General features: G+C 49.4%; 1 protein-coding gene across 3 annotated transcripts; it reads left to right on the plus strand.

The window, feature by feature from the left end:
* The first annotated feature begins 1,264 nt into the window (after positions 1 to 1,264).
* lima1a (LIM domain and actin binding 1a) lies at positions 1,265 to 13,805 on the plus strand. 3 transcript variants are annotated; one of them, XM_026998775.3, is made up of 11 exons: positions 1,265 to 1,586; positions 3,239 to 3,381; positions 5,042 to 5,084; positions 6,774 to 7,076; positions 10,381 to 10,444; positions 10,678 to 10,772; positions 11,094 to 11,168; positions 11,274 to 11,325; positions 11,531 to 11,583; positions 11,714 to 11,847; positions 12,037 to 13,805. In XM_026998775.3, the coding sequence occupies exons 2-11, from the start codon at positions 3,260 to 3,262 to the stop codon at positions 13,004 to 13,006; spliced, it is 1,911 nt and encodes a 636-aa protein (XP_026854576.2). In that variant the 5' UTR covers positions 1,265 to 1,586; positions 3,239 to 3,259; the 3' UTR covers positions 13,007 to 13,805. The 3 variants fall into 3 exon arrangements, with proteins under 3 accessions (XP_026854576.2, XP_081560228.1, XP_081560227.1); XM_081704102.1 differs by lacking the exons at positions 1,265 to 1,586; positions 3,239 to 3,381; positions 5,042 to 5,084 and adding an exon at positions 5,892 to 6,266; XM_081704101.1 differs by lacking the exons at positions 1,265 to 1,586; positions 3,239 to 3,381; positions 5,042 to 5,084 and adding an exon at positions 6,314 to 6,642.
* The last annotated feature ends 384 nt before the right edge of the window (positions 13,806 to 14,189 follow it).

The raw sequence follows: 14,189 nt of genomic DNA on the forward strand, positions 1-14,189 counted from the left end.
GAGGATTGACCACAGGTTCTCAATGGGATTGAGATCTGGGGCGTTTTCTGGCCATGGACCCAAAATTTAAATGTTTTGTTCACCGAGCCACTTGGTTATCACTTTTGCCTTGTGACGTGGTGCTCCATCATGATGGAAAAAGTTATTTTAAAGTTAAAGACAAAGTTATTTCGAAAGATAAATGATTGTCTGGAGAAGAAAAGGTGAGCACTACCATGAGTCCTGTGTCATGCCAACAGTGAGGCATCCTGAGACCATTCATGTGTGGGGTTGCTTCTCATCCAAGGGAGGGGGCTTGCTCAAACCTTTGCCTAAGAACACTGCCATGAATAAGGAATGGTATCAAAACATCCTCCAAGAGCAACTTCTTCCAGTGATCCAGGAGCAATTTGGTGATGAACAATGCTTTTCCCAGCATGACGGAGCACTACGTCACAAGGCATGCCAAGGCGAATTGCAAAAGTCTTGTCAATAAAAAGTTTTAAAAACTTATGAAATGCTTATAATTGTACTTCACTATAACCATATAAACATCTAAAACAAAACTGATGCAGTAAACTTTGTGAAAACCAAAATTTGTGTCAGTCCCAAAATTTTTGTTCACGGCTGTATTTATTTTTAAAAACTTCTTAATGATTTTTTCCCTATTTAATGCATGTACAGGCTGGTTCTAAAAAGACATCTCCTGGTTCTTGCACGGTGACACTGAAGGCATCTGAGGTGTCTCGTATGCCGTAGGTGGCGGTGCTTTTCCCACATGCCCCCTCCCAAGAAAATCCAGCAGTGAACCCGAGCCATGGAGATTCAATCCCACCAAAGCATCCATGTGACTAGGATTAAGGTGACAAACCTTCACAGAGACAGCGGTCTCTAAACAGGTCACCACCAGATGATACGCCTTGGGGCGTATTCTGATTAATGCATGTCAGAACATTTTGCAACATTTAAAAGCATTACAAAACCCTTGTGCAATTTAATGAAAACCTGGGGACACTGGCTAAATGACCATTCTTTGCTACTCGTTTGTTCTGCGCTTTGATTTGATTTCTTGTGCCAGACACAAATCCTAGAGGGGAAAAAAAGCTTCATGTATTTTTGTTTTCTTATAGATAAAGCTATAAGGATTTATAAAAGGATTTCCTGAAAAAAAAAATTGTCCAGCACAAAGTGGAAACTATCACTTTCATCATGATCATGGAGTTTACGGTCTCACTGGAAATGGGTGGAGACTGAACACTCTTCCAGGAACTGTGAGGGGCATTCCCATTCACTTCAGTGTTGAATCACCCTAATCCAAACAACAGTGCTAAATGAGATGGGGAAATGATATGTGGGTTAAATGGGTGGAGCCTTACCTGCTAGGTAAATGAGAGAGCTTTGTTCTGATTGGTTAAGGACCCAGTGCTCTCCCACCCGTTGGACAGAAACAGTGTGTAAAGGTCAAGAGTTGCTCAGAGCGCACAGGCAACAGGAGAAGACAAGAGCAGCTTACATTCAGCAGAAGAGCAGAAGAGCAGGAGAGCAGGATAAAGGCTTCAAACCTCTTACTGCAAGAGCAGGATTAATTAGACACACACTTAATCACGGTAAGTGGTTGCTTCTTTGTTTTGAGTGAATCATTGTTTTGAGGTGTAGTCAGTAGTCTGGAACACTGCACTGGTAGTTTAGTTTAGAAAGTTGGTGAATTTTAGTTACCTGAGTTTGGAGCAGGCTAATGTTAATTTAATGTGAATTTGTTTAGAAACACTTTGGCTTTTTGCTTATTTGAAGCATGTTTAGCTGCTGCTCGCAGGTTGTACTTAGATTTTTTAGAGCATATGTCCTTTACTTTTACTCTTTTGGCATGAAACGATTTTATATTTGGATCACCAGCAAAAGATTCTCGTTTTTTTTGTTTTTTTCTTACATCTCTGAAAGTTCAGATTCCCCAGCATGTCATCGTTTTAAACTGTAGTATCATGAAAGTCCAGAAAACTTGAGTTCTGTGTGGCTGGAAGAGATAAAGTAGCAGCAGGGCTCGGTCCTGAACATGTCTGCTTTGGCATGTGCAGCTGTGTCCTCATGCCTGGCTTTGAGAGTGGGGGAGGAAGGCAGGGTGAGTCTTCCTCTGGCAGCTCGGCAGTCGCCTCGCTTGGTGTGCCGAAGTCTTGAGAAGGCTGCCTCGGATCCTGTCTCTCAGACGTAATTTTACAGTCTGAGTTTCTCCTCTGTGAACCAGATGCGTTTCCTCAGCTGTGAAGCTCCACGAGTCGGCGAGACCGAACACCAACGCGTCTGTCCGCGTCTGGGAAACCCCCTTTGCGGGTTTTTAATGGCCCGAGATGCTGACCTTTTGACCTCACAGAGGAAGGCAGGAAGTGAATCACATCCTATGAAATGGGGGAATGAGGAACTCACGGCTTTTCCACATTGCCGCATCTGTGTGTGCCAGGCGGTTCTGGCTTACTCCTCTCCCTTCACTCCCTCAACGCCTCCTCCTATCACCTCCTTCCCTAAGTCTTGTCCCCTGTGAGCAGCAAATGAAGACCATGACGGGGAATAGTGATGGCAATGGAGCCACTTCTGCTTTCCTTGGATCAGTGAAGTGCTGAGGCAGCAACTAGAACGGAAAAGGGTGGGAGTGATGTGACCTCATGACAACCCTCTGGGCCTGTGAGTCACGTGTTCGCAAGTGATGGATGTGGCGATGAGCTCAGCGTTGACTGTGTGAGGCTTGTCGCTGTGTTGGGGCTTGTTGTGCGACTGTTGGTGACCCCATTCCCCACAACAAGTCTTCAGTGCACACGGCACTAGTGAGTTTAGCATGAGTCTTTGAAATTGGGCCAAAATTTTAATAATATCTGTATGGACCGTTTGTGTAAAACTGACCTACAGGAAATAAACCATAAAGGAGGTTTTTCACACTCCCTGCCAGACAGCTAGACGGTCTCGTCTGAGATGAGTTGGTGTGCGATGTTGCATGCTCGTGCAGGTCGAACACGCCACCGGGGGGGCAGCGTGGGATGATGTGCAGTGACATACAAATGACAGCCAACTGACTCCGGTGTAAATCATAACTCCTTCTCAGATGAACAGCTGGTGTCTGGAGCTCCCTGAGAACCCGTCCTTTGTAGAAAGGATTTACTTTCATGGGTTCCTATCTGTCAAACTCTCTTACCTTGATCTAAAACAAACTTTTTCCAACAAAATATATTTAACCTTTATTTCATGTAATTGTCTTCTGTTGTCTTTCTTACAGCTTCCAGCCTAAGGAGCAGAGATGGCCGTCAGCTCGTTCGACAGAAGACAGTGGGCCTCCCAGTCCTTGCGTGTCACGGCCAAAGAGCTCTCCATGGTGGGCGCACGGGGCAAGAATGCAGCCATAGCTGAGCGCTTTTCAAAGTATGTACATGCCTCCTAGTCTGCTCCCATGCAGTCGATCAGGCAGTGGGCCCCTCCCACGCACTGCAACCCCCCCCCCCCCCCGCCTCGCTGACTCTCTCCCACGCACTGCCCCGCCTCGTCAGCCTGGCCAGGCGTGCTCCCTTTCCACTTTTGCTTATGCTGATCCGTCTTGCGTCATCCTGCTCTTCACCCTTCTTGGTGTCTCTGCAAAGTGTACATTTTGAAAATGGCCTTCAAAGTCCTCATAACTCCTCATGCTGTGGCTGGAGCCCCCACACACACCTCAAAAAGCTCTGAACAAACATAGTCTGAATTTCAGTCTGGTTTCATTATTGCATTTTCTTTCCATTTGTTTGGTGCATCAACTTCGGTTTCCTGCGCGAGTCTGCGGCACAAGCTGAATTCTGCCTTTGCACGCCGACACCGGGTCGGCTCTCTCTGCCTAAATCCTCATCTCGCCCCTTATCTCAGAAGGCATCAAAACTGGTCTCGGATCAGTGTTAAAGAGGTGCTCCTCTGGTGGGTTGGCCTCATCCGTCTTCCTTTCCCTGGATTTCTGATGCGTTCCCCAGTCTCCTGCAGCTGCTGGAGAGCTGGGATCGTATATCACTCTCTCCAACGACCACGCTGCACACAGCCAGCTGGAGCACACAGCTGGCTGGAGCAGCCAAGCTCCAGGAAGTCGCAGCAAATGTCTTACAATTGCAAGTCTTTACTACCTGCCATTGCCCACCCTGTCCCATTACATACTGACTGGTTTGGGGTTGTTTATGGATGCGTTGTAGATCCAGTGCTGGACTTAAAGTGGGCCATTGACCTTTTTGTTTTGGTGTATACACAGGCCTAAAAACCAGACTAACCTGGGCCTGAACACCAGCTTGAAGCAGCACTAATATGTCGGTGCTAATCTTACCCTCCTTCAAACCTGATGAGTTTACCATAACATCACAGACTTGCTCCTCTTCTAGTTTTGCGGTTCGTATCAAGTGCAGTGACGTCAGTTTACTTGAACCTAAAAGTCGTCCAGTTGCTTCAGTGTTCGCGTTTTGTAGCCACCCGCTGAGCTTTTCCTCAGCAGAGGTCAGCAGAGGTTGTGTTCCAAATCTGCCCCCCCACCCCACCCCCACCTATTTTTGGCACTGCAATCATTTTTCACAAGAGGGGTGTGTATATATGTGTGTATGTGTGTATGTGTGTATGTATGTATGTATGTCTCACACACACATACACAATCCTAATGAAACAGCACAGATAAGAGTCTGATTACACGCATGAAAACATTTTTATTTCATTTCTTTTATGACCCATTTATTTCTTTCAGAATAAAAGTTCTTAAAATCCACGCAAGTTTTCGAATCTGTGGGTAGTGCCTTCCATAGTGTAATGGCTCTGAATGGGAAAGCAGACTGTGCAGAAGTGGTAGCTTGTATAGGAATGTTCCACAGTTCCCGGAGGACACACTTTTTGTAGTTCTGCTCTGATTCTCAGAGTGAAGGAGCTCTTCAAGCATTCGGGTGCAGTTTTATAGAACATCATAAACACCCAGATGGTCATTCGGATAAATAATTAGGTGTTCAATATTCAACACGTTGTATTTTGGGGAGCATTTTTTCCGGTTTCCGTTCTAACCAAATACTACCTGACTTCCTCTCTACAGATACCAGAAAGCAGCAGAAGAGATCAACTCAGACAAGAAAAACGTGAGTGTGTGATTTTATTATTTTTTTAAACTGTTGATTTTTAGAATGGAAATATTCTTGGACCTGGCCTGCAGTGAAACTCCTCTGGGGTTTAGAGTTTCAGTGAAGGATTTGAATTCCCAGGAGGACGTGCCCAGCAGCATAAACCACTCTTTGTTTTGCTCTCAAATGTGCATCAGTGTTCAAATATAAGCTCTGCGCACCCAGCGCATCACTTACTGGAGACAGAGCCCTGCACATCGACGCTTTTCAGGGTTTACAATCTTGTTGCTGTGAGACAGGTTTCAAAAGCTGGTTCTCGCACAAAGCCACAGACAGACAGACGGACGTACTCGCCCTCGATCATGTTCTTTCCTACTGCCCACTGCGTTTAGTGGCTGGTCAGCCTCCGTAATCTGCGGGAGAGTCCCTCTGGACTCTACCGTCTCTAGTTGTACCATGCGCTGCACGTTGATCTGATGGCGCGGTAAACACAGCTGAAGGATGGAAACCGATCAGAGGACATGTGTGGGCCACAGGGTCTGTGGTGAGCTTGAGGAAAGGGCTGTGGGATGGGGGTGGGGGTCAGAGGACGGAGCAGCGGTGGGCGTAGGCAGGCAAGGAGGACTGAGACTGGAGTTTGCGAAGCCGCCTGCGGCTCCGGTTCCTGCGGCTGAGTCCGTGCTCTGGGGTCCTTGTTCGTTGTATCACGAGACGGTACTTCTGATTTTAACGTCCGGCGTTTCGGTGGGTGGAACTTGCTCGGTGGGGGGGTAAACAGATGAGCACTGCGCCAAGTTCACGTCACGCCTGTGGCAGCCTCGCCTGGTGTTTGGACGGGGGATGGGGAGGTCTGGATGTTGGCATGTGAGGTCAAGCAGCGGACCAGCGAACGGCGGTTTTCCTTCTGTGTGAAGTCCGCGATGCTGGTGTTCCTCAGCAAAACAAAACGGGTCATATTACGAAACCCTTTCATAGTTTAGCAGTGCACCACAGACAGTCAGGCTGTTCCTCTAGCGGAAGTCAGAGGCTGCTACGCCAGTCTGCTTGGCGTACAGGGCAGATCGCGTGTCTAGCCTGCTCCGACTCAGATTCTCAGGCTAAGGGCTGGGATCCGGTCAGGATTGGCTTCAGCGGAGACCTGCGGATCAGCTGCTGACGCTTGAGCACTGAAATGGCGTGGCGGGTTTTCATTATGTCTGGGTGAGATGTTTAAATGTGACATTTGACTTCATGTCCATGACAGGTATTGACTGAACACGTAGCAAGCTGCCAAAATCGAAGTGTTAAAGCTTTCACTTTAGGCTTGGTTCTCCTCTGCTTTTCAAAGCCTCTCCTTTTCCCCTCCCTCTCTGTGCTCCACCTTCCTCTCTCCCTTGTTCTCCGGTGTCACGGGTGGGTAGGCGTGGTCAGGGGGGGAGTGCTCTAGCTCTCCCTGCTGGTTTCTAACACGTACATCCAAGTCTTCTCCTCTTCCTTTCTAACAAAAGACTGAACTACTGAACTAACTTGCCTGCCATCCCACTGTTGAGTTCTGCTTAAGGGCTCTTAAATGTTTATCCATGCGTTGCTGCTTTAGGTGAGGTCTTTTTGGTGGGGGGGGGGCTGTCTGAACTATAACTTGTACATTTTGTCTTGCTGTTTAAAAGGCTTTGAGAAGTGTTTGCTGTCTGGCGAGGGTCGATAACGAGGCTCACTTTTTGCTTGCAGCCCACGGAGGGCGGCGCTCCTGCTCTGTGCTGTGGCAGCCTGAGCATCCTGAGGAGGCAGTGGGAGGCCCAGCATCCTCCCTCCCCCGACCGTGCGGCGCCGCTCAGACGCCAGGAGCGAGAGCCGGCCGCGCCCCCGTCGAGAGGGTCTGCCGAAGGGAACGGCAGGGTCTGCCGGGTGCCTCCCCGGAGCCCCAGGATGGAGACGCAGCAGATGCGGGGGGCAGAGGAGGTCGCGGAGGGCCCGCCCACCGACAAACCCGCCGTGCCTCTCATCAGCCTCAAAATGATGTTTGAGAGCAAGGTAAGAAAGACGCACATCCGCGTGGTCAGGGGGTCGTCTCGGCTGTGGCGAGTAGGTGTCGTCTGTCGCGCTCCTGCGTTTCCTCTACGTGTCGTTGAGTGGACGTGATTTAACAACAGGCAACTTTTCCTGCCCACTTAAAAACTACACTCACACCAAGAGAGAACTACACTCCCACCGAGAGAGGCATGGTTAGGAAATGATCAAAGGAATGTCTTCTGAAGAATACTGTTGTATGTTTAAGGGGGGGTGATAACTGGGCCATGCTGCGTGCATCGGGGTGTGTTTTGATACCACGATTCGGAAAACCTCCTTAAAAGTTCTGAAAGTGTCCTTGTGGAGGTTCAAGGGATATTAGAAGTTTGGTAGAGCATGCGACTGGTGTGGGACATTGTGAAGGCGTGAACACGCATTGAGCGTCTTCCCCACTGTGCTTCTGTTCTTGAAGAGGGAATGCACACTAATTTAGTTTTAAGTTCCTCATGCCACAGCGGCTGCTGGCAGCGGTTTGAAAACGGAAATGTTGCACTTGAGACATCCAAGATGGCTTGCAACGACTATCGGGCCTCAGTAAACAGGAGGCAATGAAACTCTCTGTACCATCAGCTCATAGCAGGACAGCGTGCAGAATATGTTGTCCTGCCCTACTGTGGGAAAGAGGAGGTCAACTTCCGTGTGTGGTATTCTTTTCTTCCACCCACTGTGTATTCTGAAATTGCTGCCAACTCTCTGAAGCCTTCTGAGCCGTAACTGCAGTTACGGCTGACGGCAACAACGATGCTTTGTGTTTCGGCCGCGGCGGGGAAGCGCGTGGTCATGTTTTAAAGGGAAGGGAGAGACGGAAGTGGGTGGGTAAGGGAGAAAAGGAGACGGGATGGAAGAGCGAAGGTCTCACGTACCGCCCCCACCTTGCCTTTGAGAGGTCAGGAGGCATGCATGCTCCAACAGGACGTGGGGTTTTTTTGGGGGGGGGGGGGGGGCTGCTTTTCACCCCCAGCCTTGCAAGCCCTCTGCAGCACTCATCACCTGACCCGTGTTGGTGGGGAGCAGGCTTGCGTCAGCCGGCGGTGGCGGCAGGGTGTGGCATATGCCCACCCCCCGCCCCCCGGGGGTGATGTCATGGGATCAGGCAGGCGCACGATCAGTATCCCCGGCGGTACGCACAGGACCGCCCACCCCACAGTTCACAATCTTCTCCTGCGCTAGCTACAGACAGGGCTGTGAGGTGAGGGACCGTGGAGGTGAAGCACTTTAATCTGTCCCACTCCCCGCCTCCCTCCGGGCTTCTGTTAGGGAGACAGATGGAAACCTGACTGGCGTGCTCGGCAGGACGGACCGGGTTGCTCAGAAGGGCTGTCGTTAAAGGGGAGTTCTGTCTGTGATTAGGTTCCAGCCATATGTTCTTTCTTGAAAGGGCTCACTGGGAGTTTACAGTTTCTCCTCGATGATTTCTTTCCTCGGGAGACTTCGGATGATTGAGATTTCAGATGAAGGTGAAGCTTTGACCAGGCCCCTGCTCTGATCAGACAAAGAGCCAAACCCGTCCCTGGGCTCCCGGGCTCCTTTCTAGAAGCGGGCGTGGCAGGCCTGCCTCACATGCTTTGTGTGTCGGATCAGCTCGAGGGGCCTTTTGTCTGCCACCAAAGCCCCTCCCCGCCGGCGCGAGCCCCGGCCTTTTGTGCTGTGCTTGCCTCCTGCTCCCGCCTCGAGCCCCCACACCACACACCCGGCGCTGGTCTCGCCGGCTCTGTGTGGGAATCGTAGCCAGCCGGGCCAGGCCTACAGTTGCCTCCCAGCCTCTCGGCTGATGGTTAATCCACCGCGGGGGTGGGATGGGACAGTTTTGACACCCCCCTTCCCTGTGTAAGTAAAGGCTGCACCAGCTGCTTCCCTGCAACCCCCCCCCCCCAAAAAAAACCCCCAACCCCCTCCCATTGCTGCTGCCAGCCAAACCCAGACAAGCTCCTCATCTGTAATCTGGAGCTCTGAGTGCAGTCCTGTTCGGACAGACGCACACAGCTCTGTGCATCTCCAGGACACGGATTCACGCTGACGTCCTCTAATAGGTAAGGCGTACTCGTAGCTCTGGGGGGGGAGTTTTGGCTGAGTAACGCCTGGCCGAGGCCCGACTTGCTCGAGCAGGGCTCTTTTAGAGGTTTGCTGTCATTTTGGTTCAGATTTGCGGCTTTTCCTCATCAACAGTTGAGTTGGTGTTGCGGGTCAATGAAGGCTATTTAAGCAGTGCTTCTGCGCTACAGCAAGCTAGAAATACTATAGGCTAGTGGTGTACCGGATAATTTTGAATAATATGTCTTTGTGTTTGATTTAAAGTTTTCTTGTGGTGTGTAAGGCAGATGGAAAATTTCTAAGGTTGCGCCAATGGACAAACGAACACATCATAATTTTTAATTTTATTTCTACCTTTTGACACAGTTAGTTCCCACTGTAATGCTGCTCTCATGTGCTACCACTCCGAGAGGGCAAATAATCACTGTAAAGAATGAAAATGGCTTTTGCATCTTTTCTGATTCCTGCATGAAGCCCTATGGCTGAGTGCAGTGCAGGATGGAGCGCAGTCATATAGCATTAGTGCATTTGCAATTGTTCGACGTCTCTCTCAGCAAAGGGGTTTGGCGGGGGGGGGCCTGGGGTCCTGAGGAGACTACAGCGGGCTGCTTTTCAGTCTCCCCGCTGCAGGTCATGCGAGCGGCAGCTGGCATTTGAACAGAAACAGTAGAGTTCGCATCCATACTGCTACACTTAACAGATTCCCACGTAGGAGGCGCGCTTACCTTTGGCGTTCATCGCTTGGCTTGGCATCCTCCCGCCGTTCTCGCTTTTCATCTCTCGTGCCTTTGCGTTTCAAGCTGAAGGGACTGGACATGTTTTGTGGTGTGGCTGGACAACGACCTTTGCCCCATGCATCTGGCTCTCCAGAATTTGAATGGGTTATTCATGGCAGGACATCAGTAAAGGTCAGGAGGGCAGAGCCACGATCACTCCGCTGGTCCAGCCGTAGTGTCCCAAATGGTTTTGCCACTCAAACAAACCGAAATAACAAAAGGCACATTTGAATATTCATCATCTGTTCCTGCACGTGGAGCCAGTTTCCTGAAACGCAATAAATCCAGGTCATGCAGTAGCCTACAAAATCCTTCTTCTAAATTTCCATTAACTATCCTTAATTTGAGGATCAGACAGAATCTTACTTTCTATGTTCATAAATCTAAACAAATATAATGACCCCCGACCCTTGCCCTGTCCGTGATGGACTTTTGCTAATCCACCTTTGTTGTGTCTGCAGGTGTGTGGGGAGTCCTGTGAAACAGGAGGAAGTGGCCCTGAAAAAATGGAACTCGGAGACAAAGGTGCAGCAAAACAATGTGAACTGTTCAGTTTTGGTGTTGCAAGTTTCCTTGTGGCCAGTACAATTTTTCCAAGGGAGCAGCAGCAAGCCCAGATGCCGACTAATTGATCTAGTAAAGTGTTCGCAGTGGAAAACCATATTTCCCACTCGTGACCTGACGTGTGTGTGTGTGTGTGTGTGTGTGTGTGTGTCTGTCTGTCTCTGTCTCTGTCTGTCTGTCTGTCTCCCCCCCAGCGTTTGATGCGATCGTGGAAACGACTCCACTCAGGGACAGAATGGCCCTCTATCAGGCAGCTGTGTCTAAATTGGACGTCCCTTCCTCCAGCTTTGTGAGTGCCTGCCTATCCTCTTACCATCACGGTAACGTCACAACTACACAGCTCCTGTATGGTGTGATGATTATAATTATTATTATTTCACAAACGTATACGGCTGCAGCTCAGAACCACGTGCTCCCAAACAGGTGAGACGCTCTGACGATGTCTGAGTGTCCGTCGTCTGTCTAGTCAGAAGGGGGGCCAACGCACACTTGTGACTTCACGTCGGCCTGGGTCATTTTTAAGTGGAGCCTTTTTGTGGCAATTGGGACAGGCTTTCTATCAGTTCAAAGTAAAGGTGTGTGTGTGTCTGTTTGTGTGTGTCATTGTTAGAGTGACCTGGACATGGAGGTGCACGCCTCCAGCACCAGGCAGAAGGAGAATGTCCCTCCCACATCACCAGACACGGTACGTGTTCAGCAGACTTGTGCTTGATGGTTTTTTATATCTTTATTTTGGCCTGTAGGGGACGCTGTTGCTGCTTCACTTACTTTTCGTCTTTGTGCTCAACAGACCTCAGCCTATGAGCTCGACAGCATGAAGGAATCAGCCACAGACAGCAATGGTGAGCTAGGGCTCAGTATTCATTTATAGCCTATGGCAACTCTGTGTGAGGTGTGTCTGAAGTGTAAAACACCAATGTTGTGACTTTGGGGAAGCCTCTGCAACAGGAGTAGGGTTGCACAAGGACACTAAAACATAGTTTTAAGTACTCTGGCTCCCTCTAGTGTCCACAGTAGGCTATTGTTCCTTTTCTTCTCTCTGTCCAGGCTCCTGCGTGACTACTCCTGTTTCTGACCAAGCCCAGAGTAAGGCTTTCAAGGTAATCATTTATTTCAGTGATAACGTTCGAGATTTACTTAAACCTGCTTTTGCCAAGACGAGGTTGGCCAAGATTTTTTCTTTTTACTTAAGTAGTTTTAAGTCAAGCGTGTGTGTGTGTGTGTGTCTAGAAATTCTGTTTACCCGTGCGGGAGAGCTGCGTGATGTGCATGAAGACGGTCTATCCCCTGGAGAGGCTGGTGGCAAATCAGCAAATCTATCACAACTCTTGTTTCCGCTGTGTCCACTGCAACACCAAACTAAGGTGAGTGGAAGGAGAAACGTTTTGATTAAAATGATCAATTTTAAATTTAGTAGCTCCACGTCTCTTCATAGTTCTTTGTTATAATTTAAAGAAAGGTTGGTTTTCTTTTTAATGTGTGGCTCTGCACAATTTGTCCGGTGACGTACCATGTTTCTCTTTCATCCATGCCGCGCGCCCTCTGCTGGCCAGCTTGGTGAACTACGCTTCTCTAAACAGCAACATATATTGCAAGCCACATTTCTGCCAGTTGTTTAAGGCCAAGGGAAACTATGACGAGGGCTTCAGCCATCGTCCTCGTAAGGAGCTATGGGAGGCAGGAGGATTGGACGTAGAGGAACAGGTGAAGGAATTCCCTACAGAAAACTCTGCCAGTCCCACAGTGGAGGAATCGCCTTTAGAAAAGGTGAATGTCCTCACTGCCACTCTGGAGACACGGGCCCAGTCTGCGCCAGAGAGGCTGGAGAAACCTGTGGAGACCGGCCGGTTGAAGATCTCCTGGCCTCCGCAGACAGATGAAAGGGAGGAAGGTTTGCCTCAGGCCTGTGCAGCTGCTGATGGGGGCATCATCTGTCCTATTCGCCCAAAATGGCCACCAGAGGGCGACTCGGCCCCGTTCAGTGCAGAGAAAGCCGAGCTTTCTAGCATTCGCGGCAGTTCCTCCCTCAAGGAACGCAGCCGCCCCTTCTCAGGTGGTAGCTCCACCCCGCCTACCGTTCAGCCTGGTGAGACACGCCCTGCTCTGCTGAAGCCAGCGAAGGAAGAGGAGCCTTGGGGGGAAACTCCGCTGCCGCACCCGGCCCAGGTCACGCCCCTGCCGGCTGAAGACTCCGCGCAGGAGGAAGAGGAAGCGGAGTACGACCGCGAGCAGGTGGAAGAGGAGGAGCAAGTCGATGAGGAAAAGCTGGAGGGAGGAGAAGTCACCGAGAATAAAGGTGACTGTCAGGAAGAGGTAGAGCAAGCTTCTCTAACATACCAAAGCACCTCGCTGGACAACACGCCCCCCTCCTCCCCTCTCAGCGAGTCCGGCTCCGGCTCCGAGCAGCAGAAAAACTCTCAGGACGTGGGCTTCTGGGACGGAGAGGAGGACCAAGCCAACGACTCCATGGAGGACCTGATCAGGAGGAACCGGCTCTACTACGAGGAGGAGGAGGAAGACTGAGCGCCGTTGGCTCCTTGGTACCAACGAAAGAGCGAAACCAAGATAGCCAACATGAGGGATTTTCTGGCTGGTCTGATTAATGGCCTGATTAGTGCACATTGTCTTTAGTATGCACCCGTGTCACATGCCACATTTTGAGGCCTAGAGCTTTGTTTTGCGCTTGTGAAATTAAAAAGTCCACATCCAAAAGCTCATCCACAGAAACTGCACGGCCAAATAATAGTCATCATGTAAAATAGTGCTCAATTTCAAGAAATACTTCTGCATTTGATACTTTTTAAGAGTGTTTTTTATTTTCTACATTCTTTCTGCATATTTTTAAATGTCACCTTTTTAACAATCAGTATTGTACGAGATTTTATCATGTTACCTGTTAGGTTTTAGACGGTCTTAGTCCTCTGTAAAACGAGCGAGCAACAGACGCATGAAAAACAGCCAACAGTTTATACTTGTTGACATGATTCGAGGTGGGGGGCGGAGAACTTTTCGGAGTGGTCTTGTGTTTTCCATCAAGTCTCGTCACTTTGAAGTTATTAATTTGCTAGGGTCCGTTGCTTTTGCACAAATTTTATCAGTGGGAAAGAAGTAAACTGTCTGGCTGAGTTTTGTTCAGTTCATAGTTGCACAAGCGGTTTCACAAACGTAACGCAACAGTTTGCGAGCACCGCGCGTGCGTGTCATTCAATTGCTTGCTTGTCAACACCTTTCTTGCACCTCTGTATTTTAAATTATATTTCTTAAGAAGGGACCAGACTTCATGCGATGCCGTTGTTTGTTCAATAAATACATATTTAGTGAGTGCTGTTGTACGTGCTTGCCTTCGCGCGTTTGGGCGCAGACGCTTGCTCACGAGTGGCGAGAGACTTTTCAGGAACGCGGCGTTTCGGGGATGAGCGGAGCGTCATTCCTGAAATGCGCTCCGCTGAGCGCCCAATTTTCCTGTCTGCCGGTCCTGAAGAAGATAAATCTCATTCTTGGGGATGGGGGATGTAATTATGAAAAGGAATCTCACTGAAATGCCGGACCACAAAATTCGTATGGAAATAACTGTCTTTATTATTAAGTCGAGTCAATATGCTGGCACAGTGTATGCTACAATTAGGGCAAGATGCTAACATTTATAACAGGAGCAGAGCCCCCATAATGTGTGCATGTGTCATCAAATCAATCATCTGTCATTCGC

Source organism: Electrophorus electricus, chromosome 21, assembly GCF_041902795.1.
Source record: "Electrophorus electricus isolate QZ-2024a chromosome 21, ASM4190279v1, whole genome shotgun sequence".
Classification (NCBI taxonomy): domain Eukaryota; kingdom Metazoa; phylum Chordata; class Actinopteri; order Gymnotiformes; family Gymnotidae; genus Electrophorus; species Electrophorus electricus.